At 31.0% G+C, this 27,032-nt stretch overlaps 2 protein-coding genes, 1 long non-coding RNA gene and 9 other non-coding genes across 12 annotated transcripts in view; 1 reads left to right on the forward strand and 11 right to left on the reverse strand.

The window, feature by feature from the left end:
- LOC119608198 overlaps positions 1-386 on the forward strand; it is a 167,775-nt gene extending 167,389 nt beyond the window's left edge. Inside the window, exon 4 of the long non-coding RNA XR_005231803.1 lies at positions 318-386. This is a non-coding gene — a long non-coding RNA (uncharacterized LOC119608198). The remainder of the gene's footprint in view (positions 1-317) is intronic.
- Positions 387-3,024: 2,638 nt separating this feature from the next.
- On the reverse strand, positions 3,025-3,096 carry Trnac-gca. Its single transcript has one exon. It is a non-coding gene; the product is annotated as a tRNA-Cys (tRNA).
- A 3,386-nt stretch (positions 3,097-6,482) lies between these two features.
- Positions 6,483-6,554, reverse strand: Trnac-gca. The gene has a single exon. It is a non-coding gene; the product is annotated as a tRNA-Cys (tRNA).
- Positions 6,555-6,735: 181 nt separating this feature from the next.
- Positions 6,736-6,807, reverse strand: Trnac-gca. The gene has a single exon. It is a non-coding gene; the product is annotated as a tRNA-Cys (tRNA).
- A 626-nt stretch (positions 6,808-7,433) lies between these two features.
- Positions 7,434-7,505, reverse strand: Trnac-gca. The gene has a single exon. It is a non-coding gene; the product is annotated as a tRNA-Cys (tRNA).
- A 581-nt stretch (positions 7,506-8,086) lies between these two features.
- Positions 8,087-8,158, reverse strand: Trnac-gca. Its single transcript has one exon. It is a non-coding gene; the product is annotated as a tRNA-Cys (tRNA).
- A 239-nt stretch (positions 8,159-8,397) lies between these two features.
- Positions 8,398-8,469, reverse strand: Trnac-gca. Its single transcript has one exon. It is a non-coding gene; the product is annotated as a tRNA-Cys (tRNA).
- Positions 8,470-8,726: 257 nt separating this feature from the next.
- Positions 8,727-8,798, reverse strand: Trnac-gca. Its single transcript has one exon. It is a non-coding gene; the product is annotated as a tRNA-Cys (tRNA).
- A 252-nt stretch (positions 8,799-9,050) lies between these two features.
- On the reverse strand, positions 9,051-9,122 carry Trnac-gca. Its single transcript has one exon. It is a non-coding gene; the product is annotated as a tRNA-Cys (tRNA).
- Positions 9,123-12,537: 3,415 nt separating this feature from the next.
- Positions 12,538-12,609, reverse strand: Trnac-gca. The gene has a single exon. It is a non-coding gene; the product is annotated as a tRNA-Cys (tRNA).
- A 3,039-nt stretch (positions 12,610-15,648) lies between these two features.
- On the reverse strand, positions 15,649-23,296 carry LOC119608196. The gene is made up of 2 exons (XM_037962523.1): positions 23,029-23,296; positions 15,649-16,586 (listed from the first exon to the last, which is right to left on the reverse strand). Exon 2 carries the CDS (start codon positions 16,576-16,578, stop codon positions 15,751-15,753), a length of 828 nt encoding a protein of 275 aa, XP_037818451.1. The 5' UTR covers positions 16,579-16,586; positions 23,029-23,296; the 3' UTR covers positions 15,649-15,750.
- On the reverse strand, positions 17,956-21,433 carry LOC119608194. The gene is made up of 2 exons (XM_037962522.1): positions 18,134-21,433; positions 17,956-18,009 (listed from the first exon to the last, which is right to left on the reverse strand). Exons 1-2 carry the CDS (start codon positions 21,431-21,433, stop codon positions 17,956-17,958), a joined length of 3,354 nt encoding a protein of 1,117 aa, XP_037818450.1.
- Positions 23,297-27,032: the final 3,736 nt, after the last annotated feature.

Here is a 27,032-nt window from a genome sequence, read left to right on the forward strand (position 1 = left end):
TTCAGATTGATCTATTCTTAGGATATCGTACAGTTAAGGTGTTAGACTACCATTTATTTAAAGTGTTGGCCTCTACCACCAACTCTCCAGTCATAGCTAAAGTTTCGGCCCAATTCCTTTGTTGTTTCTATAGATGTAAACAAATCGTATACAAAAAATTTTACAAAATCGGTCCCAAAATATCAGCGATATAATTTTGATTATTATTTTTCTATTTTATCAAAAGTTCGAAATTTCCAATTTGTTTAATATGTTTTCAGCAAAGAATGTAATCAACAATATAAATTAATACAAATTTAAATTTTTCTCTTTTTCAGATATATACTAATTTTGTCATCAGTGCAGTAAAATTCGATTAAAATTAAAGCTGTTGAATAAATAGGTAAGTTTAGTTTTTTTTTTTTCAATATATATAAAAGATTTTCTTTTAATAAAAACTATATCTGTAATCTTACCTATAGATCTGTCTATACTATCAACCTCAAATATATACATAGACTGTAGAATAGTCTATATAGTCGAAACCACTGCATAGTCTAATCTATACAATGTAATATTTACTATATAGTCTCCACTATAGATTAGTCTAAAGTCTCGGCTATAGATCAGTTTTTAGACTCCCCTATAGATCAGTCTATATAGAAAAGTCCATCGTCAGGACTATAAGGAAATCTATATTCTCGACTACAGACAGGTTTCAGCTGTAGAATAGCCTTTAGGTAAAAGTTTTGAATAATTTATAATCAAGTCTACAGAATAGACTTTAGATTCGACTGTAGAGTAGTCTGCATATAGTCTATAGCTTTGACAATAGATCAGTTTATAGAATAGTCCATAGTCTCGATTAGAAACCAGTATATAGTCTCAAATATAGATCAGTTTATATTCTCACTTACAGATCAGTTCAAATTCTTCATTACAGATCAGTCTATACTGATGACTATATGTAGGTAGAATGGCCTATATATCTCTAGTATAGAATAGTCTATAGTCACAACTGTGGATTAGTCTATAGTCTCAAGAATAGAATAGTTTACAGTTGCGGATATAGATCACTATATAGTCCAGACTATAGATCTGTTTACATTCTCGACAATAGATTAGTCTATCGTGATGACTATAGAGTGGCCTATAATCTTAAGTATAGAATAGCCTACAATCCCAAGACTATAGATTATTCTATAATAACGAATATTGAATGATGATATAGTTGCGGTTATACATCAGTTTATTGTCCCGATTATATATCAGTTTCTATTCTGGACTATAGGTTAGTTTATAATGACGACTATATAATGATCTATAGTCTCGAGTAGAATGATAGGTTTAACTATGGAATAGTCTATAGTTTCGAAAATGGAATAGTCCATAGTCGCGGTTACAGATAAGTATATAGTATATAGTCAATTATAAAATAGTCTATAGTCTTGACAATAGCATAGTCTATAATCCCGACTATAGATCAGTTTATATTATCGACTATAGGTTAGTCTATAGTGACGACCTATAGTCTCAAGTATAGAATAGTCTATAGTCTTGACAATAGTATAGTCTATAGTCCCGAGTATAGATTTGTTATATTATCGACTATAGATCATTCTATAGCAACGAATATTGAATGACCTATTGTTTCGAGTGTAGAGTAATATATAATCTAGTCTATGAAATAGTCTACAGTTCCGACTATGGAATTGTCTATAGTTTCGATTATGGGAAAGTCTATAGTTTCAAGTATGGGATAATCTTGTCAATAGAATAGTATATAGTTCCGGCTATATATCAGTATATAGTCTCAACTATATAGATGAGTTTCAATTATAGGTCAGTAATGTCGACAATAGAATACGCTTTAGTCTCAACTGTTAAAGTCTATAGCTTTGACAATAAATGAGTCTGTAGTCTCATCTATAGAAGAATCCTTAGTCTTATCTATAGATTAGACTCGACTACAGATGTGTACAAAGTCTCGTCTCTAGATCAGTCAAAATTTTAACCTAAGATCAGTCTATAATCTCAACTAAACATCGATTTCACATTAGTCTACAGTCTCGCCTATATATCAGTCTATAATCTGAACTATAGATCGATTTATAATCTATAGGATCGATAGTAAATTAGTCTCTAGTCTCTCGCCCTTTATTTGTCTTGACAATAGCATAGTCCATAGAATATAGATCTGTTATATTATCGAGTATAGATCAGTCTATAGTGACGAATATTGAATGACCTAAAGTTTCGATTATAGAATAGTCTATAATGTTAACTATGCAATAGTCTATAGTTCCGACTAGTCTCTCATATGGATCGCTGGTAGTTGGACCTACTAAATATCTCACCCTTTATTTGTTTGATAAACACAGTAAATATACTATAAAACCTCGCTACTGATACCCTCCTCTTCTCTCTCTCTCACTCTCTCTCCCAACCATCTATGAAATAAATGCATTTTCGTAAATTTAACACAGTCTTTATAAATGAATGACGTTAGGTGGTGGGGAAAGTATGTTGTATTCATGTAATGGATGACAGCGAAACTATCATTTTTGTTTTGATTTAATTAAATTTTATGGTTAAACAAAAAAAAAAAAAAAACAGGATTTTAAAAGATTTACACTTAATATTTACCAAACATTTAAATATCAAGTTAAATATTTATAAAAGGTTTATTTTAAATAATGAAATATAAACAAATTATCTTCAGCACTTATAAAATTCAAATAAAACGTGGTTTTTTAATCATTTTAAAATAACAACATATTTTAAACAAAAACACTATGACATACATATATAATTAAAACAAATGATTTAAGAAAACAACAGATTTGTTTTAATAATATATAATAATAAAATTAAACATACGTTTTCTTGTTGAACTTTAATCGTATGAGGTAAAACTGACGTGTATTCCTGTCATTGCTAGACATGTTGTATTTTTATTTTAGTTATCATAATTAATTAATTTTGAAATATAAAGTTTATTCAACTTGTCAACAATAAATAAATTAATAAAAAAACTTTTTTAACAGGGGACACCCGGGTTTGAACCGGGGACCTCTCGATCTGCAGTCGAATGCTCTACCACTGAGCTATATCCCCTTGTTGTTGTTCTTTAGCATAAAGTTGTTTTTTAATATGAGTAAGAGAATTCTAAAGAATCTCATACCATGATCATTCATATTTTACTGCCACTATAATCCCCCTTTTTCACACTATCCTCCTAAAAAGAAGAATCATATGGGAAGAAACAAAAAGCTTAAATTTTGTTTCGAAAAGCTTACAGCTAAATTTAGATTTATACAGTAAAGTGCACAATTTAAGCACAAAACTATTAAATCTGACTGGTATGAACATACATACATGTATATTATTTTAAACTAAAACCATAATTTATCAATCCAATCTGATTCATTCATTCATCCATTCGTACAGTTTAACTACTTACAAGATTAATTGTTTGTATATTTTTCTAGCATTTTTTGTGGTTGACTTTTATTTTTAGATACATATTTGGTTTCTTCTCTTAATTCTTCTTAGCCAAAGAACGAGATTTATAGAGAATTTTATTTTTGATTGCACAACCAAAATCACGCTGGAAATGGAAAATTAAACTAAAACTTTAGCATTTAATTTATTGCCATCATATAAATTGTTTCTTTAACCATATTGAAAGAGAGAGAGAAAAAAAAACAAGTAAAAGAAATCTAGAATAAAATTACCGCATCAGGTTATTAAAACTCAAGGAATAGATGTTGTAAAAATAATCTTTTAAGCAGAGATGGTAAATTGTTAATTTGAAATTACAATGAAAAGTTGAAAAATCTAAACTAGTGTTAAGCCTGTAGTCTGAAATATAGCCAGTACTATAGTCTAGCCAAGTCCACTAGATTTTAGTCTGTAATCTGCGCTATAGTCATAAGTCTGGACTATAGTCTAGTGTACAGTCATAATTCTAGTCGTAAATATAATATGAACAATAGTCAAGTCTATAGTCCGGATTACAGTAAAGTCTGTGGTTTGGACTGTAATGTAGCCTATAGTCCGAATTATTGTCAGTGTTATAGTCTGGACTACAGTCTACTTTATACAATAGTCCTGTCTATAGTCTAGATTTCAGTCTAGGCTTTACTACAGTCTAGTCCATAGGCTGGACTGCAGTCTAGACTATAGTCCAACCTATAGACTAGTCTATGGACTAGACTAGTCTATAGGACTATAGTCTAGTCTATAAGTTGGACTATAGTCTACTCTATAGGCTGGACTATAGCCTAGTTTATAAGTTGGACTATAGTCTAGTCTATAAGTTGGACTATAGTCTAGTCTATATGTTGGACAATAGTCTAGTCTATAGGTTGGACTATAGTCTAGTCTCTAGGTTGGACTATAGTCTAGTCTATAAGTTGGACTATAGTCTAGTCTTTAGGTTGGACTGTAGTCTACTCCATAGGTTGGACTATAGTCTAGTCTATAAGTTGGACTATAGTCTACTCTATAGGTTGGACTATAGTCTAGTCTATAGGTTGGACTATAGCCTAGTCTATAGGTTGGACTATAGCCTAGTCTATAGGTTGGACTATAGTCCAGTATATAGGTTGGACTATAATCTAGTCTATAGGTTGGACTATAGTCTAGTCTATAGGTTGGACTATAATCTAGTCTACAGGTTGGACTATAGTCTAGTCTATAGGTTGGACTATAGTCTAGTCTATAGGTTGGACTATAGTCTAGTCTATAAGTTGGACTAAGTCTAGTCTATAGGTTGGACTGTAGTCTACTCCATAGGTTGGACTATAGTCTAGTCTATAGGTTGGACTATAGTCTAGTCTATAGGTTGGACTATAGTCTAGTCTATAGGTTGGACTATAGTCTAGTCTATAGGTTGGACTATAGTCTAGTCTATAGGTTGGACTATAGTCTAGTCTATAGGTTGGACTATAGTCTACTCTATAGGTTGGACTATAGTCTACTCTATAGGTTGGACTATAGTCTACTCTATAGGTTGGACTATAGTCTACTCTATAGGTTGGACTATAATCTAGTCTATAGGTTGGAATATAGTCTAGTCTATAAGCTGGACTATAGTCAATTCTATAGGTTGGACTAAAGTGTAGTCTATAGGTTGGACTATAGTCTAGTCTATAGGTTGGACTATAGTCTAGTCTATAGGTTGGACTATAATCTAGTCTATAGGTTGGACTATAATCTAGTCTATAGGTTGGACTATAGTTTAGCCTATAGGTTGGACTATAGTCTAGAGTATAGGTTGGACTATAGTCTAGTCTATAAGCTGGACTATAGTCAATTCTATAGGTTGGATTATAGTCTAGTCTAGTCTATAGGTTGGCCAATAATCTTGTCTATAGGTTGTACTAATCTAGTCTATTAGTTGGACTATATATCGTCTTTTTACTTAAAATTAGATTTTTCACTAAAAATTCGATTTTTCACTAAAAATTCGATTTTTCACTAAAAATTCGATTTTTCATTAAAAATTAGATTTTTTTTTTTTAATTAGATTTTTCACTAAAAATTCGATTTTTTTAAAAAAATTAGATTTTTCACTAAAAATTCGATTTTTCATTAAAAATTCGATTTTTCATTAAAAATTCGACTTTTTACTCAAAATTCGACGCTTTACTTAAAATTCGATTTTGCACTAAAAATTTGCATTTTTAACCGAAAATTCGATTTTTTACTTAAAATTCGATTTTTCACTAAAAATTCCAAAAAAAATTTCACCAAAAAGTTTAATTCTTTACTTAATATCCAATTTCACTTTAAAAAAATAATTAGAACTTACTACGTACTACTGCTATAAATTGCCATCCCTGGCTTTTCAATTACTTTGACTTTTGAGCTAAAGAGGAAGAGTGCATCATGTTATGTAATTTGCAGTGATATATTGAAGACACTGGCGAAAACATATTAGATTTTTGCACAAAATTTATGTGTATATTTTGAAAGTAATAAATATTATTGTTGAGAAAAAGAAAAGCGCAACAATAAATAGAATAAACTTATTTATAACATAAAAAAACAAGAAAATATTAGCAAATATAACAAAATATTAGCAATAACTCAAAAAAGCGTACAAATATTTATGTATTTCAAACACAAGATTTATTGTGCCAATTAAAATATGTTTAATGGAAATTTAGCAGCATTAGCGAATGAGCATTAAGATAATTAGTTTTATTCTTGAGCATCAACTGTTATAGGAAAATAATACTTGTTTTTAACTAAAATTATTGTTTTCTATTAGATTTTTTTGTTCCTGATAACTTTGCATATAGTCTCTACTATAAATGAGTCCTTTGTATCCACTATAGATTATTATATGGTCTTGACTACAGATACATTTATATCGATCGCCTATTGATTAGTCTTTAGATTCGGCTATATGTCATCTAACGGGTGGTCAATGTCATTGAAAGGTTTTGACATTTATTAAAGTTTCTATAAATAAAATTAAAAAAATTGTTTACAGGGGACACCCGGGTTTGAACCGGGGACCTCTCGATCTGCAGTCGAATGCTCTACCACTGAGCTATATCCCCACTTATGTAAGTCGTGTAAAATTTACCTAATTTAAAATAAAATCTTTAGACTAAACTCGTCACAAACTATTTCTCCTATCAGTAAAAAGAACCCACGCAACTATTTTGATAAGGAATATTTAAAAAAGAAACTCCAAGAAATATTAAATAAAAATTCTTTGAAAAAGAAAATATTTAAACAAGGGGACACCCGGGTTTGAACCGGGGACCTCTCGATCTGCAGTCGAATGCTCTACCACTGAGCTATATCCCCTGTTAAAGTGCCGTTAGCTCATACTCAATAAGAACATTACTGTAGCGGTTAATGTAAAGTTCTAATTACACACTTTTAGAATTAATGATCATTATTATATTTAGTTATGTGGGTTTAAATTAAGTTTAATCATGAACAATAATGAATGACTGAGGTCATGCATGAATCATTATTCAATCAACAGAGTAAAAAGTTTATTTTGCAAGAGAACTGTTAAGTTAACAGTGTATTTTATTTAGTGTTGAGATTGGAAATGTTACATTATACGATGCTATGTTAAATAACAGAAATATGTACAAATTTAGACATTATCTCGACTTTGCGTGGTTGTTTTTTTTTTTATATGAAACAAGTCGGTATGTATTTTTTTGATAAAAACTAAAAAAGGAAATCACAAAAAAAACTAAACTTGTGTTTAAAGATAACAGCTCTACATGATGTCATAATTTCAATTTGTATTTTAAAATATTTCACAGTTTTTTGAACATTTAGATTTTAAGAAATTTAAATTCAAAGTTTTGGAAAATACGTTAATTTTTAGTTCTTTTTAATCAAATTTCTTTAAGCTATACATTTTTTTAAACAAAATTTTAATTTTTTTTTAATTAAAAAAGTATATTTCATAAAGGGGACACCCGGGTTTGAACCGGGGACCTCTCGATCTGCAGTCGAATGCTCTACCACTGAGCTATATCCCCATCACATTTGGCACGTTAAATTTTTTAACTTTTCTGCTAAATGTTTATAGTAAAAAGTTCTTAGTTGTGCGTTCACATTAGCTTCGGAATATGTAGTCCCTTTCCTATAACATTATTCGATTCGAATTTGTATAAAGTCTAGAGCTTTAAAGTAATGTGAACCAAAAGTTCTCATTATTTATATATGTACATAGATGACTTCTAGAAAATCAACACTTTAAAATGAGATCGATGATCAGTAGACCTTCCTTTATCAAAGATTTAAGTACAAATTGTTGAACTTTCTAGAATCTATCGATAAGTTCTAAAGTAATCTAGAAATATCCACACAAAGGCCATTGATTTTCATAAAACTTTTGATATATTGTTATATTTTTGATTTATTCTTTCCGAGTACACATTTTCAAAACCTTATTCTTAGGTTGATTACAACCTAAGGTTTTAGGTCAAAACTGGAAATTTGAAAAATATTCAGGAACCGATTGATGAACTGTTTAAAATCCAAGTTAGTATCATTACTTAAGGAAAGGTCCTTTAATTAGTTCTAAATACTCAGAATTAATTAACAAAAAGTTATTAGCAGGGGACACCCGGGTTTGAACCGGGGACCTCTCGATCTGCAGTCGAATGCTCTACTACTGAGCTATATCCCCTTTATACCTAAAGTTTCGAAAATCTTCAACAATTGTTTAAAAACTGTTGTAATATTTCAATTAAAAAAATGTCAATCCTTTAGAAAGTGGGCGTGGCAATTTAAAACTTCCCTTTAAGAATATTTCAACAGGTTTTCTTGATAGTTATAAAGAAAGTTTTTACTCCGCTTTACAAGAACTTGTCTTATTGTCTATGCATGCCATAAACCATGGTTAGAACAACAAAAATTTTTGTTAACAGGGGACACCCGGGTTTGAACCGGGGACCTCTCGATCTGCAGTCGAATGCTCTACCACTGAGCTATATCCCCAGCTAACGTTCCTTGAAAACAGGTTTTTTATTTATAACTCTTATTACGGAGAAACAATTATATAATGATGTAAAATTTAGATTTTAGAATAAAAATTTAATTATCAGGAAAGGGGTACACTAAATTTTTTAAATCATTAAGAATGACTATAATATCGTAGAGTTGGAGAAATGCTTCTTTTTTGAACAGATACAAACAATAACAATTCTATACATTAACTTAGTTATTTAGAAAGTTTTATATAAAAAGTTTTATTCAGGGGACACCCGGGTTTGAACCGGGGACCTCTCGATCTGCAGTCGAATGCTCTACCACTGAGCTATATCCCCTACTTAGTCCTTTCTCAAAAAAAGTATTATTTGTAGGCTTCAGGGACAAAAAAGTTGCAAAACTATGTTAGTTTTTAAGATATCAAAATTTAATTCTTTATAAAACAATTGTTCTCAAAAGTATAAAACTATTATTAACCCTTGAATGTGCAGCAAACAATTGATTTTGTTACGCAAACTTCACTTCGAGTAAAGATATCTATATTAAAAGGTTAAAATGTTATTTAAAACTTAAACAAAAAGTATTTCTTCAGGGGACACCCGGGTTTGAACCGGGGACCTCTCGATCTGCAGTCGAATGCTCTACCACTGAGCTATATCCCCACTTGCATTCTGGCCGAAAATTTTGTGAAATTTTAATTTTGTTTTGAAAGATTTTATTGCAGTCATAAATATTAGATAATAGATATCAATTGATGTTCAATTGGTGCAAGATAAGATTACACATTTTTTTATGTCACTATCTGTAACAACTTCAATGAAAAGAACAATTTAAGATTCTTATGGTTCTAAAAGAAGATAAATAGAGTAGAGGTTCCATCACAAAGTGCTTAAAAAAACACTTTTTAGAAACTTTTTCAAATTTTTGAGAAAATATATGTTATTTATTAAGTATGTATTTTGATGCGACAAGTAATGTTCTATGGAAAATACTATTCTACACAAAATTCTCCAAAGAAAATACTGTTATACACAAAATTTTCTATATAAAATACTATCATACACAAAATATTCTGTGGAAAATATTGTTATACACAAAATATTCTGTAGAAAATACTGTTATACACAAAATATTCTGAAAAAAATACTGTCATACACAAAATATTCTGTAGAACATACAGTTATACACAAAATTTTCTATACAAAATACTTTTATACACAAAATTTTCTATAGATAATACTGTTATACACAAAATATACTGTGGAAAATACTGCTATACACAAAATATTCTGTAGAAAATACTGTTATATACAAAATATTCTGTAGAAAATACTGTTATACACAAAATGTTCTATATAAAATACTGTTATACACAAAATATTCTGTGGAAAATACTGTTATACACAAAATATTCTGTAGAAAATACTGTTATACACAAAATATTCTGTGGAAAATTCTGTTATACACAAAATATTCTGTAGAAAACACGGTTATACACAAAATTTTCTATACAAAATGCTTTCATAAACGAATTTTTCTATATAAAATACTGTTATACACAAAATATTCTGTAGAAAATACTGTTATACACAAAATATTCTATATAAAATACTGTTATACACAAAATATTCTGTAGAAAGTACTGTTATACACAAAATTTTCTATAGAAAATACACTTCTATACAAATTTTTCTATACAAAAGCTGTTATACACAATATTTTCTATAGAAAATACTGTTAAAAACAATATTTTCTATATAAAATACTGTTGTACACAATATTTTCTATTGAAAATATTGTTATACACAATATTTTCTATTGAAAATATTGTTATACACAATATTTTCTATTGAAAATATTGTTATACACAATATTTTCTATTGAAAATATTGTTATACACAATATTTTCTATTGAAAATATTGTTATACACAAAATTTTCTATAGAAAATACTGTTATACACAATACTTTCTATAGAAAATACTGTTATACACAATACTTTCTATAGAAAATACTGTAATACACAATATTTTCTATAGAAAATACTGTTATACACAATATTTTCTATAGAAAATACTGTTATACACAATATTTTCTATAGAAAATACTGTTATACACAATATTTTCTATAGAAAATACTGTTATACACAATATTTTCTATAGAAAATACTGTTATACACAATATTTTCTATAGAAAATACTGTTATACACAATATTTTCTATAGAAAATACTGTTATACACAATATTTTCTATAGAAAATACTGTTATACACAATATTTTCTATGGAAAATACTGTTATAAACAATATTTTGTATAGAAAATACTGTTATAAACAATATTTTGTACAGAAAATACTGTTATAAACAATATTTTCTATATCAAATACTGTTACAAACAATATTTTGTATAGAAAATACTGTTATACACAATATTTTCTATAGAAAATACTGTTATACACAATATTTTGTATAGAAAATACTGTTATACACAATATTTTCTATAGAAAATACTGTTATACACAATATTTTCTATAGAAAATACTGTTATACACAATATTTTCTATAGAAAATACTGTTATACACAATATTTTCTATAGAAAATACTGTTATACAAAATATTTTCTATAGAAAATACTGTTATACACAATATTTTCTATGGAAAATACTGTTATAAACAATATTTTGTACAGAAAATACTGTTATAAACAATATTTTCTATAGCAAATACTGTTATAAACAATATTTTGTATAGAAAATACTGTAATACACAATATTTTCTATAGAAAATACTGTTATACACAATATTTTCTATAGAAAATACCGTTATACACAATATTTTCTATAGAAAATATTTTTATACACAATATTTTCTATAGAAAATACTTTTATAAACAATATTTTCTATAGAAAATACTGTTATAAACAATATTTTCTATAGAAAATACTGTTATATACAACATTTCTATTAATAATACTGTTATATACAATATTTTCTATAGAAAATACTGTGACATACAATATTTTCTATAGAAAATGCTGCTGTTTCTATAGAAAATACTGTTATACATAATATTTTTTACTGTTTCAATACTGTTTCAAACAATATTTTCTATAGAAAATTCTGTTATACGCAATATATAGAAAATACTGTTATACACAATATTTTCTATAGAAAATACTGTTCTAAACAATATTTTCTGTAAAAAATACTGTTATATACAACATTTCTATTAAAAATACTGTGATATACAATATTTTCTATTAAAAATACTGTTATACACAATATTTTCAATAGAAAATACTGCTGTTTCTATAGAAAATACTGTTATACATAATATTTTTTAAAGAAAATACTGTTATGCACAATATTTTCTATAGAAAATACTGTTATACACAATATTTTCTATAGAAAATTCTGTTATAGACAATATTTTCTATAGAAAATTCTGTTATACACAATATTTTCTATAGAAAATACTGTTATACACAATATTTTCTATAGAAAATACTGTTATACACAATATTTTCTATAGAAAATACTGTTATACACAATATTTTCTATAGAAAATACTGTTATACACAATATTTTCTATAGAAAATACTGTTATACACAATATTTTCTATAGAAAATACTGTTATACACAATATTTTCTATAGAAAATACTGGTATACACAATATTTTCTATAGAAAATACTGTTATACACAATATTTTCTATAGGAAATACTGTTATGCACAATATTTTCTATAGAAAATACTGTTATACACAATATTTTCTATAGAAAATACTGTAATACACAATATTTTCCGTAGGAAATACTGTTATACTCCATATTTTCTATAGAAATACTGTTATACTCAATATTTTCTATAGAAAATACTGTTATAGACAATGTTTTCTATAGAAGATATTCTTATATTCTAATTTTTTTATAGAAAAAACTGTTATATTCAAAATTTTCTTTATAGAAAACTGTTATACACAAGCTTTTGTATACAAAATACTGTTATAGATAAATCTAGTACATTTTCTATTGATACTGTTTTTACCATTAAAATATTTAAAAAAAATCCTTATCAGGGGACACCCGGGTTTGAACCGGGGACCTCTCGATCTGCAGTCGAATGCTCTACCACTGAGCTATATCCCCCTTTTTGAAATGTCTCAATAATTAACAAAATTTTAAACTTTCTTTTCGAGAAAAAACATTTGTAATTTTATATACATCAATAATGAAACATCAGAAATTACACCTGTTAAAGAAAATCTGTTTCTTTACAAAAAAGGAAAATGATAATAATAAAAAAAGTTGAAAAATAAATTAATGTTTTAATAATTGACAAAATCTTCAATAATGACACACATTTATTCATTACACTTTTGTATTGAGTAGAACGCACTGATAATGTTACCGATAATGATGATAAAGATGTTGATGATTTGTAAAATTTCTTTAAATTGCCTTGAAAATTGTTGTAATATTTTTTATTTTTCATTTGCAATTTTTCATTCTTGTTTTACTCTTGTACATACTTAGAAAATTTGAATTTATAAATGTATAAATTCAAATATGCAAATGAGTTTTTGATGTTTTAAGAATTTATCTTGTTTTTCTTATACTTATTTTTTGTTTTTGTAGAAAATTTCTTATTTTTGCCTAAAATTCTTCCAAAAAAAAAAAACATAAATGTTAAGATGAGAAATTGATAAGTTACCATCAATAGTCTCTTTTCTAAGAAATATTTTATTACAAAGTTCATCATTATGTCAACCTCATTGATTTGAATAAAATTGAGATGCCAAGTTGAGTTTTAGAAAAAAAGGTAAAAAATTGTACAAATAATATAGACAATAATGATGCGTATATTGATGATGTGCTATTTATTTAACAAAACGAAATTCTTTTGATTTTTACCTTTTTGAGCTAAAAGTGAAAGAAAAAAGTATTTAACTTTATTACCGGTGTGTTTCTAAAGAAAAAGTTTATTATAACAAAATATTCAAATATAATAAAGATTTGCGATAAAGTAATTATGGTATTGAAACTTATTTTTAAACAAAAATACATAATTCTTTTTAAACGGCTTTTTGAAGTAAAATTTGTTCCTTTAATTAGATAATTATACAATTTGAAAATGTCCTCAAAGTTCTAAATAGGAAATTTTCGATCTTAATAAAGTTTCTTCGAATTGCTTGCATAAATAGTTAAGAATTATCGCGAATATTCAGGATTTATTACAAAAGTTCTGAACTTTCTCACGAATATTTGAAATTTAACACAAATTGTTGATATTTAAAGTCTCTTCAACTTCTTTATCTGCACAGTTCAGAACGTTCGCGAATATTCAGAATTTATTACCAGAGTTCGGAACTCTCTCGCGAATATTTGAATATAGTTGAAAAAAATACAAAAAATTGTAATTTAAATTTTAAAATTAAATTTTTTTAAAGCACTTAAATCTATTCGAACATTTTCTTCCTTCTAAAATTAATATTTTGTGTTTTTTGGAATTTCTTATTGTCTCTAATCAATCAATCATTCAAATATTATTCATACAATTCCTGTATTTTTCCATCTCCTTACAACAATTACTATTTAATATTTAAGCAAGTATTTAATATTAAAATAAAACCTGTCAGTTGTTGTTAAATTTGCTTTCCGGGAAACATTTGAAAACAGTTAATGGCACATGTTTTCCAATTACATTGCATACCTAAAATCAACTCACACTTTTTCCTAAACCCTAAAACTTTTGGTAACACAAAAAAGTGCTTAAACAATAAAAAGTAGGGGTAATTTTCCATTGAAATGAGAAAAAAAAAAAACATAAGAAGAAAATGCGCAATTTTCTGTTTTTTTTTTTTTTTGTTAGACTGACAATGACCATCAAACATCAAATATAAAAGGGGGAAAACATCATCTACTCATGATTTTCTTTTTTTTTCCTGTATGTTTAAACGTAATGTAAACAAGTGATAATGTTTGTGTTTGAATGTGTTATATGATGCTTTAATGGTTAATGATCCTTTAATTTTGACACAAACACATTTACTCACACACACACACAGAAACATTTGGTTTGAAATGTGAAAATACCAGGAATGGAAAAGATGTTACAATGGAATTTTTCTTGGAACTATTAAATATACAATAGCAGTATTCAGTCAATCAATATAATTTGTATTTTCTTTTTTCTTTGTATAACAGTTTTCTCTGCAGACAATTTTGTGTATAACAGATTTCTAAATAGAAAATTTAATGTACAACCTTTGTCTCTTTGAAAAATTTTGTTAAATAACATTTTCTTCAAAGAAAATTTTATGTATACCAGTTATCTGCATACAAACTATTTTCTCTATAGAAAGTTTTGTATTTAACAGTATTCTCAACTAAAAATTATATGTATAACAGTTAATTTAATGTACAATACTTTTACTTTCATAAAAATTTTGTTAAATGACATTTTCTTTAAAGAAAATTTTATGTATAACAGTTTTTTGCATACAAACTATTTTCTATAATAGTTTTCTCTATAGAAAGTTTTGTATTTAACAGTATTCTCAACTAAAAATGATATGTATAACAGTTTTTCTATATAAAATTATGTATATAGAAGACTTTTCTATAGAACACATTTCGAATAATAGTTTTCTCTATAGAAAAATTTTTATTTTCTCTACAGAACATTTTGGGTATAACAGTTTTAATATAGAAAATTTTGTAAATAACATTTTTCTATAGAAAATTATGTTTATAACGGTATTTTCTATAGAAATTTTGTATATAACAGTTGTTCCGGGGAGATTGAGAAATTCGGGTAGTATGTACATAAGCAGTTGAGGAGAGAACGGGGGTTAGCGGGGGTTAATAAGAAATTATAAACCTTTTATTTTTTTGTACGAACCTTTTCTTTTGAGTTCAAGTTGTTCACTACTTTTTATTACAAAATTCTTTCTTATGATAAGTTACAACAGAGAACACAAAGGTCGCGAGTATCGAACCTTTTGTTCTCTCTTTTTTGTACATCACTTAATATAATAATAAGAGCATTTAAACGATAATAATAATAATTCATTTTACACTTCAACATCCCGGCCCCCTTGCTATAATGCAACAAGGAGAGACCAGAGATAATTTAGAACTACGAAAATAGTATAAATACAAAATAATATAAGGTTAATATGTTAGAATTCATTCGATTAATTCATATTAGGAATAAGTATAAAAAATATATATATTAAGTGTAAAAAAAATAATAACAGTAATATATATACAGCAATAGAAAGTGAGTTAGATGCCGAACTTGCCAATGATAATCCATCCCAGGACGGTGTCTTGAGCCAGCGGAGATCCCACGGATTCTGGCTGGATATTAGGTTTGATTAGGCGCGCGTAAACATCTGCACCAAGGACAACGTTAATGTCAATATTTTTGTAAAAATTGGGATCTGCTAATCGAAGGTTGGTATATAGCAAAGCGACTCTGTCATCAATTTTATCTTTTGGTTGCCTTGTAGGTAGGTCGCCAACGACCTTGACAGTGAGGCCAAATATAGGGGCATCGTCAAAACGTGGCCTAATCTTAATTTTGCACCATCGATCTGAACCAATAGTTTCCACCGGAATTTTGTAGCGATCTACAATAAACTCTGCTAGAGAGCTCGTCTCGGCGCAAGGATTTAGGAGACCTCGAACACTCCGCCATTCTTCTCCCAGTTGTATTTTTACAACGGCAGTCGGTAGTAGTGTAACAGCAGAAGGATTGGAACAGGACTGAATGGTAGAGGGTTGAGAGGAACGCTTATTTTCACGCAGACGTTTGTGACGATGTAGTAGCGTGTGGTGTCTGCCGCCACATTGGCGACAACGATCGGTGTTTCGGCAGCGGTTCACTAAATGCGAATGGGCGAGGCAATTCTCGCAATACTTATGTTGCTTTACCACACGAACCTTCTCTGAGACGTTCATTCGCTTAAACCTCAAGCATTTTCGTAGTGGGTGGTCCCTTCTACATAAGCGACAATCAGGAGAACTTTGAGCATGACCGAATCTTCGGCGGATACGGGTGTTATTGTTATCCTCTAAAGGCGATTGACTTCTACGATAAAATCGTGGCATGATGATTGCTGTAAATATATATAAAAAAACATTGTTAGTGATGTTCGGGGTTTGGGAGGAGAACTAATTTTACGATTGGCCTAGTTACGATGCCATTGGCGGTTCGTATTTCGGCGACTCTAACTCTGTTGTCATTTCCTCGGACAACGTTCTCAATGCGGCCAAGCCGCCACTGATTAGGGGGTAAATTATCTTTCCTTATAACGACAAGGTCGCCGATAGCGTAATCACGCTGGGGATATTTCCACTTATAGCGTTTGTGGAGTTCTTTCAGATACTCTTCTTTCCACCGTTGAGCAAAATGTTGGTGTAAGATTTTTAACTTTTGCCATCGATTGACATAACTCAACGAATGATCTAATAGATCAGGTTCGGGGGGTGATAACAGTGGTCTTCCTATAAGAAAATGACCGGGGGTAAGTGCACAGAGATCGGCAGGGTTTTCGCTGCTTGGGCTAAGTGGTCTAGTATTTAAACATGCTTCAATTCGGGCCAACATCGTAGAAAATTCCTCGAACGTGAAGCTTTGACAATGTGAAATACGTTTGAGGTGCATCTTGAAGCTTTTGACCCCAGCTTCCCAAAGACCTCCCATATGAGGCGCACCTGGTGGGATAAAATGCCATTCTAACGGAGTAAAACTATGGATATCTAATAATTTTCGACGCAGCAGAGATAAAAACTGAGACTTGTCAGTATCCAATGTGTGGAAAGCGCCAACAAATGCTGTCCCATTATCAGAATACATCGCCTTTGGGGAGCCTCGACGAGAGAAAAAACGTGCAAACGCAGCCAAAAACGCTTGAGTAGAAATTTCACTCGTAGCTTCGAGATGTATTGCCTTTGTTGCAAAACACACGAAAACTAACACGTAGCCTTTTGTAACCTTGCAACCACGCCCTGCGTAGGATTTGATATCAAAAGGCCCAGCGAAATCGACGCCTGTGTTTGTGAACGGATGAGAAAGTGTAGTTCTCTCGGGGGGTAAAGCTGCCATGATTTGCTCACTCTTTCGGTGTTTTTGTATTACACAAGTACGACAGTGTGACAGTATATTTTTTATCAAGACCTTTAGTTTGATCACATAATAGTAAATTCGCATCAGTCTATACAAAAGGGCATTTTGACCATGAATCGAAAACTTGTGTAAGTAGGTTAGAAACAGCCTGGTGTAGCATCCATGATAAGGCAATATTATTGGAAACCTCTCATCATAACTTAATGTGGGGGAGTTAGACAAACGACCGTTAATACGCATAGTGCCGGTAGAATCTAAAAAAGGATTTAGAGTCAAAATACGACTTTTCCTGCAGATTGGAAGACCTTGGGACAGTAAGCTGTACTCATTTTCAAAGTATAACTTTTGGCAGGCAATGATCATACGGGATTTTGCATGTTCAAGTTCTGTTCGGGTAAGTTCGGTATTCGTTTCTAGTTTGTGACGTAATTTGCGGTTGCATTTATAATAAAACCGAAATATCCAACAAATAATTCGCATAGCCTTGGGAAACTCTGAAAAGTTCTTTAAAATATCAGTGCTTTGTACTTGATTTACATAAACTTGAATAGGCTTTGCTTCTTCGTCGGTGGTAAAACAAGAAGATGGCGGCTTTGGCCACTGATTCTGTGGAAGTCTAAGCCATGAGGGCCCATGCCACCATAAATCATTGTTCATAAGCTGAGACACGGTGAGTCCACGGGATGCCAGGTCAGCGGGGTTATTCTTAGAATCAACATGAGACCAGAACTTGTTTCCGACCTTTTCGATAATGGACGAAACTCGATTTTCGACGAAGGTTTTCCACCTGTTCGGGGGTTTTTGCAGCCAGGCCAAGACGATCGTTGAATCGGTCCATAGAAATAGTTTGTAGTCCCTGAGGTTGAGTTGGGACTGAATGGATTCAATCATTGTGGCCATTAACTCTGCTCCACAGAGTTCCTTGCGAGGTAATGACACAAATTTAACGGGTGCGACTTTAGTCTTGGCAACGAGAAGGTGAGAGGAAATCCAACCTGAATTCTCTGCGCGTATGTATAGAGTTGCAGCATACGCTTTCTCTGACGCATCACAGAAGCCGTGCAACTCGATTGAGAATGTTGGGTCAAAATCGACGAATCGGGGAATCTTTATTTGTTCGATACTCTCGTAGTCTTCTAAGAAATCCAGCCACTGATGTAGAGTTGATGGTTTCAGTTTTTCATCCCAATCAGTTTCATCCTTCCAAATTTGCTGCATTATAATTTTTGCGACTATTATTTTTGGGGCAAGCCAACCAGCGGGATCGAAAAGTTTAGCGATTTCGGATAAAACTGATCTTTTAGTGGTCGAGTTTCGATTTGGGGGATTTTTCAGCCGAAAATAGAAAACATCTCTTCCTGCGTTCCAACGTAAACCTAAAGTTTTGGTTGTACTAGAGTCTGAAAGTTTAAGGAACTCTGTACCTAATAAATGGTCGGGGGACAGGTCTTTTAGTAAATAGTCATTATTTGCCGTCCATTTGCGGAGTGAGAAACCGGCTGACTGAAGGACCATTGTAAGTTCGTCTCTCGCTTTTAGAGCTGAAGAGATGGTATGGGCACCGGCTAGTACGTCATCTACGTACATATGGTTACGGAGGATTTCTGAGGCAACAGGATTTGTTGCTTCACATAGTCTGGCCAATTCAAGCAGAGTGCGGATAGCGAGGTAGGGGGCACAGTTCACACCAAATGTTACTGTGTTAAGTTCAAAATCCTGTGGGTCTTTCTGAGGCGAATCACGGAAAATTATTCGCTGAAAAGGGGTTTGAGAAGAATCCACTAGTATCTGCCGATACATCTTCTCGATATCGGCATTAAAAACGTATCGGAAAAGTCTCCAACGAAGCATAAGAATCGTTAGATCTGATTGCAGAACAGGGCCAGGGTAGAGTATGTCATTTAGACTATAACCGTTTGATGATGGACTGGAAGCGTTGAATACTACGCGTAATTTTGTCGTAGTACTATCGGGTTTCAGAACTGCATGGTGGGGTAAATAATAGACACTGTTGGTACTCGATGATGTAACCTTTGTCATTTGATTAAGTAATGCGTACTCGGAAATAACACGATCATATGCAGTTTTCTGGGTTGGGTTTTTTAACAGTCGTGATTCATTCCGAAGAAACTGAGACAAGGCAATGTTGCGAGAGGAGCCAATGTTTATGGTGTGAGGATATTCTCGACGAAATGGAAGTTTAACCACGAATCGTCCACTTTGTGTACGGTAAGTTGTAGAATTGTACACCTCTTCACAGTGACGATCGTCGTCAGAAAGTTTAGTCCTCTTTGGGACTTCCTCCAGTTCCCAGAACTTTTGAATCTGATTATTTAAGGCAATTTCATTAAAAAATGCTGAAACAGAAGGAGTACAGTTTCCAGTGGCAATTTTGCCAGTAATAATCCATCCAAACACTGTTTGTTGAGCGACTAAAGCCCTATTGCTATCCCATCGCAAGCCATCCTTTATGACCTTGGGATAAACGTCACCTCCGATAAGCAGATCAATATCCGAGCACCTATGTGAAAACGTGTCAGCCATTCTTAAACCTTCAAATTCTTTAAGAGCTGATATTGGGTAATAAGGGAGCTGTCCCGTGAGTTTTTTGACGACAAAAGCATCTGTATAGGTTTCAAATGAACTATCAATGGGTGAGCCGATACGTATGTGACAAAGTTGAGTTGAGGTTGCAGTTAAGGCATCATTCAAACCATGGATTTCGGTTTGTGACTGCCGGGTTGTCAGTGAGAGCTTATTTTGGAGCTTCTTTGAGATAAATGTTGCCTCTGAAGCCGAATCAATTAAGGCCCTAACAGTATATTTAAGGTCGTTTGAGTAAATATCTACAAGGGCAGTACCGAGTAAAACTTTCGAGCTAAGAGTGGACTGTATCTGTGTCGAGAATGATTGCGTCATCCTTAACGCAGATTCGGCAGAAGTAGAGGGGGTTGTGGTTATAGTTGAAGTTTGTCGGGGGTTAACAACATGTGTATCGTTGTGAGTATTCGGGGCCGAAGCTACAGGTTCAGCAATCTGCGGGGGGTTAGGTACATGGGTGGAGACTTGGACTGCATTCGATGTATTCTCTGTTCGATGTAGTAAAGAATGGTGTTTCTTTCTACATAATTGGCATAGATATTGACTACGACATTTCTTAAAATCATGCGAATTTCCTAAGCAATTCGTACACCGCCCTTGACTCTCTACTACTGAATAACGTTCCTCAATGGACATTCTGAGAAATGAAGGGCACAATCTTAGCGGATGTACATCAGAACATATTGAACATTTGTCGTTTTTATTGTTAGAAATGCTAGTGCGATAACTTTTAAGTTTTTTCTGACCTGTATTTCTTGAATTCAGGGGACGGAAGTTGTCTGACTGATTAGGTGTGGAAAATGTGGTACGAATATCTGCTACAGACTCCAGAGTCTGGAACCTTGAAGTTAAAAAGGCGTCCATTTGCTTCCACGTTGGTAAATCTTTGCTGTTAGGTAGCGATTGTTCCCATAAACTGAGGGTAACTTCGGGTAAGCACGTTGAACAAATGTAAATAAATATTATGTCCCAGTTGTCAGTGTCAATTTGTAGAAGAGAGAGATTTGTAACGCAGTCATTAATGGTGCGTTGAATGCTTCGAATATTGTTACTAGTCTCCTTAGAAATGGGGGATATATTAAAAAGTGTCTTTAGCTGAGCATTGATAAGGATGCGTTTATTTTCATACCTATTCACCAAGTTTTGCCAAGCCATTTCGAACCCATCGTTTGTTATGGGACAAGTCTTAAGCAAGTCACGTGCTTCTCCTTGAGTCTTTTTAATTAAATGACACATCTTTTCTACCGACGATAGTCGAGTGCTATTTCGGTATAACGCTGTGAACATGTCACGAAACGTTGGCCACGATTGGTAGTCACCATGAAATACCTCGGTGTCACATGGGGGCAATGAAATATGGGGGGTGGTGTCATTCAGAGGAACCGAAACAGTATTTGGGCTAGGATTGGCGTCATCTTTCTGACAAAGGCTATCTAACAGTTGGTTAGATTTTGACAAAACCTTAACATGCGCCTCAAATGTCGAAAAAAAACGACCTTTCAAGGTTTCGACCTGCACGTCTTCTTCCAAATCCTTAAACTTAACTAATATTTCATCATAACAAGTGCGAAAATCGGACCAGAGACGGACTATCTCATCCTTTTGTATCTCTAGGGTATGAACGGAATGGATATCCGCAGGTAACGATTCAAAATACGCCTGAAACTCAACGACGCGATCAGAAGCACGGATAAAAGAATCTAGGATCGACATGATGAAAAAAAATGCACAGACGCGTCAGAGTAAAAAAACTAGCGTAACAAAATCTCAGACCTTAGATTCAAAATTTGTAAGACACAGAACTATACCGGGTTAAATAAACGTACTAATATTCCACAATCGATCCCTCAGTAACAAGGGTGTTTAGTAATTATGTATGAAAATTGTATAAATTTTCAAAAAAAAGCAAAAAAAAAATAACAGAGTGCAAAATATACGAGTCGGTTTATATAAGAATATCAGACTTGTTTACAGTTATTATTTGGTTAAAGCTATGATTCTGAATTATTTCTTATTTGATTCCACTTTAAAAATTTGTTTTTATTCTATATCTATCGAAGATGAGTTCATCCACAATATTTTCGAATTGATTTTTCGTTTAAATAAGCTTCTTTAATAATTTAATTTGATTTAATTTATTTTCAATTTCTTCAAAATGTTTGCGTAGCAATATAAGAATTGTAAATAAAATGTTCACTGGTAAAGAAGTGCACTGATAAATACAACTTTATTGATGAAGATACTGCGATTCACTTTAAAATATACAAAAAAAAATGTAAACAAAAGCTGCTTCTTTTTCTTTATGTAGATTTTTATATGATTTTACTGCTAGCGGTTGGATCAAACATACATAAATATGTTATTACTACATACACTGCTTTCAAACTGCTCTCTGTTTACATTTGGTCACAACATGTTGTGTTCGATACGAGCTGATTTGATGTTTCGAACTCCTCTCTCAAGTGTATTTGAGTAGATAACTTGAAGTTGTTCACTGTTTGAAGTAAATTAAAGCTTTCTTTATTATTGTCTGTTAACGTTTACGACATTGGGTTGCGAGCGATCTCTGTTGTTATTACAAACACTGTAGAACTTTAACATTAAGAATTTGTTTAGATACAATTGTTATGTTATTTACAGATTTGTGTTTTAATTTTTTCAGTATAAAAATGTAAATTTGGTTGGTGTGGAACTCGTTTCACTTTACCGAGGGATATTTTCTTTTTTTACAAATAATAACTGTGTAAGTCACTTTTGTTGTTGCACTTAGGTAAAAATTATTTTGCACTTGTTACAAATAGATTTATATGTAGCATTTATTTAACACTTACTTTGTTGTTGTTAGATTATGATGAGTTAATGCTGCAATTCTTCAATTGGGGTTTTTTATGTGAACTTTCCACGGGGGTTGTTTATAATAATAATCCTGAACTTATATATTTTAAATATCCAGCTGCTTATCCGGTTCGACTGGACCAAAATGTTCCGGGGAGATTGAGAAATTCGGGTAGTATGTACATAAGCAGTTGAGGAGAGAACGGGGGTTAGCGGGGGTTAATAAGAAATTATAAACCTTTTATTTTTTTGTACGAACCTTTTCTTTTGAGTTCAAGTTGTTCACTACTTTTTATTACAAAATTCTTTCTTATGATAAGTTACAACAGAGAACACAAAGGTCGCGAGTATCGAACCTTTTGTTCTCTCTTTTTTGTACATCACTTAATATAATAATAAGAGCATTTAAACGATAATAATAATAATTCATTTTACACTTCAACAACAGTTTTCTCTACGGAACATTTTGTGTAAAAGAGTTTTCCTATAAATTTTTTTGAATATAGAAGGTTTTTCTATTCGAAATCTTTTGTGTATAACAGTTTTCCTATAGAAAATTGTTTTTTTTACAGAAGATTTTGAGTATAACAATTCTACTATAGAAAATTTTGTGAATAACATTTCTTTTTATAGAAAATTATGTGTATAACAGTTGTTTCTACATAAAATTTTTTGAATAACAGTTTTCTCTACAGAATATTTTAAGTATACAAGTTTTTCGATAGAACGTTATGAGTATAGCAGTTTTCTCTATTCGAATTTTTGTGTATAACAGTTTTCTTTATGAAATATAATTTTTATAATAGTTTTTTTCTTTAGAAAACTATGTGTATAATAGTTTTCTCTATTGAAAATTCTATGCAGAATTGTTTTTTCTATAGAACATTTTGCAATTTTGTCTATGGGTAACCTTGTGTATAATTGTCTTTTCTATGGAACACTTTGTGCAAAAGAGTTTTCTGTATAAAAAATTTTGTGTATAACAGTTTTCCCTACATAACGAAATTTATGTTTATAATATTATTTGTATAACAGTTTTTTATGGAATATCATGAGCGTAATACTTTCTCTAAAGAAATGTTTGATTATAACAGTATTTTCTAAAGAACATTTTGTGTATAAGAGTATTTTATATAGAAAATTTTGTGTATAACAGTATTTTCTATAGAAAATTTTTGGTATAACAGTATTTTCTATAGAAAATTGTGTCCATTACAGTGTTCTCTATAGAAAATTTTGTGTATAACAATATTTTCTATAGAAATTTTTGTGTATAACAGTATTTTCAATAGAAAATTATGTGTATAACAGTATATTCTACAGAATATACAGTATATTCTATAGAAAATTTTGTCTACAACAGTTTCTCTACTGAAAATTAGTTGTATAACAGTTTTATCTATGAAAAATCATGCGTATAACAGTTTTCTCTGTAAAGAAATTTGTGTATAATAGTTTTCTATACAGAAAGTTTTGAGTAGAATAGCTTCTTTATGGAAAATTTTTGTATATAACAGTTTTCTCTATAAAAAAATTGTGCACAACACTTCTTCGTACGAAATATTTAGTTTATAACAGTTTCTCTATAAATAATTTTTGCGTATATAAATTTTCTGCACAGAAAAGTTTTAGTATTATAGTTTGACTCTAGAATATTCTGTGTATAATAGAATTTTCTTCAGGAAATTTTTTATAAGAAAACTTTATATCTAAATAGTTTTTTGTATAACAGATTTTTCTATAGAAATTTTTTGTCTTAACATTATTTTCTATAGACAATTTGTAATTTAAAGTTTTTATGGAAAATTTTCAATATAACAAAAACGTCATTTCGCCATCCCTGTTAACTATCAAATACATGACATTTAAAGATTAAATAGCAAGAAATCTTAAAATTGTTAAATACACGTCAAGATACTCACTCCTCTGCCCATTTAAGTTACAGACACCATAGAATTGTTGTCAAATAATCCTCTTTTGTTCCTCTTAATAACAAGACAAAACAACAAACAGGATTTTGGTTTGTTAATGAGAAAAAGGACACTCATGCTATTAAAAATACATACACAGGGAGACACTAATGCCAGTAAGAAGGGACATAAAGACTTCTCTTAAGGGGCCTTATCTATTTAGATTTTCTTTTACATTAATCGACCGAGGTATTCAGGAGGATTTAAGAAAATATAACTGACTTCTCTTTTAAATGTTTATACGGGTTCTGAACTTTAGTTTTAAAACATACAAGATTTTGCTAAGGCCTTTAAATTATATGTTTACGGTCTTTTTCAGAACATCTGCTTAAGTATTGCTTCAATGGAAACAAACTCCCTCAATATGTATTTAATTCAAGTGCTTTTCTTTATAATAAGGCCTTTCAGAAGGCTTCTTTTCTTATTAATTAACTGCTAAAACATGTTAGTAACCGGTAATTAACAGTTTTTCTTTATGTGTAGAACTTAAGTAGCCTAAAAGTATGCTATAATTCATTTTTAATGTTTTTAATACTTTTTTCTAAAGAATTTGGTGTTTTTTTCGTATTTTCAGACTAATCTGAAAAAATGCAATTAAAAAGGAAAACAATTAAATAAATTATGTTGTTTTTGTCGCATTAAAGTTAAGTTCAATCTCTTTTGAAGGCTATTTCAGCGTCTCTGACATTTTTATACACGACTATATAAATATAGGGAGGGTATTATGTGGTTTGTGCTGATGTTTGTAACCTTTTAAATACAACCAATTTTGATCCGATGGATTTCCTTAGTTGATTTTGTCATGCCTTGTCCGTCCGTCCGTATGTCTCTCTGACCTTGTTATAAAATGACAGGTCGCAAATAATTTGATGATCAATTGGCGCAGCTTCAATTAATTAAGTCGATCTGTCCGTCTGTACATCTATTCTACATGGTTATCAAACTAAAGGTTGGATCCGTCTGATTTCCCAAGTCGATTTTGCTATGTCCGTCTGTCTGTCCGTCCATGTAAACCTTGTTATAAAATTACAGTTCACAATTTTACAGATAATTTGATGGTCAATTGACGAAACGTCACTTTCTAAGTCCATTTGTCCATCCGTACATCTGCTGGACCATGTAAACTTTGTTATCAAACTAGAGGTTGGATCCGTCTGATATCCTAAGTCGATTTTTTATGTCCCTCTGTCCATCTGTCGGTCCGTCTGTCCGTCCATGTAAACCTTGTTATAAAATTACAGGTAGTAATTTTACAAATAATTTTACGTAATTTTCTAAGTACTTCTTTAAGTAGTTATATGTAAGCGAGCGTGGTAAATACTTGACTCCAAAATCACACCGCATTAAAATAATAACTTAAAATGCGAATCAATAAGTGGTTAAAAGCGGCTTCTTAGATTTTTAACTCTATTAGGATGACTTACTTCTAATGAGCTAAGGTTCACAGTTTTTTGATAAACTATATAAATATGGCCTCCGGTAGGTTAGTGGTTAGTGTTCTAGTCTGGTAGACCGGAGGTGGTGGGTTCGATTCCCACCTGAGGCATTGGTTAAGGATCGCACAACAGGCCCGATAGAGGCCTAGGTGTATTTTTTCGGATTTGATGTATATACATCCTCCTTTCAAACTAACTATATAAAATACTACTTTTTACTTAAATTTAACAAATATATATCTACAAAAAATGCAAATTTAACTACAACTCTCTAATCATTCTATCGTGTACTAAAAGGATATTGATGATTAAATAAAACTCTATGCAAATTTTCGCTAAAACAATACATACACCTACAAAAATCCACCTATAAATAGTGGAAAAATCCCACCAACATCAAATTTATTCACTTGCAAATGTTCACCTTCATGGCCAAGTAGTTATGTATGAGGATGAGTGGCATTCGGCCTGTTAAGTGGCTAAAAACTATGAACAACTGCAGCCAGCAAAATAACTAACCTAGCTTGGCATGGCTTAAATAATTGGGTCAACAAGTAAGAAACAAAAAAAAAACACACACACAAAAATTCAAAG

The sequence above is a fragment of the Lucilia sericata genome, unplaced genomic scaffold (assembly GCF_015586225.1).
Source record: "Lucilia sericata isolate MDLA Ls3-8-SP2 unplaced genomic scaffold, ASM1558622v1 Contig000806F_arrow, whole genome shotgun sequence".
Classification (NCBI taxonomy): Eukaryota; Metazoa; Arthropoda; class Insecta; order Diptera; family Calliphoridae; genus Lucilia; species Lucilia sericata.

Bases quoted from the DNA above. Each gene is read 5' to 3' on its own strand.
- LOC119608194 (XM_037962522.1), bottom strand. From the start codon at position 21,433: ATGTGTCATTTAATTAAAAAGACTCAAGGAGAAGCACGTGACTTGCTT. The intron at 18,010-18,133 runs GTAAATCAAGTA...GTCACAAACTAG, and splicing joins CAAAGCCTATTCAAGTTTAT to AAACGAATACCGAACTTACC.
- LOC119608196 (XM_037962523.1), bottom strand. From the start codon at position 16,578: ATGCCACGATTTTATCGTAGAAGTCAATCGCCTTTAGAGGATAACAAT.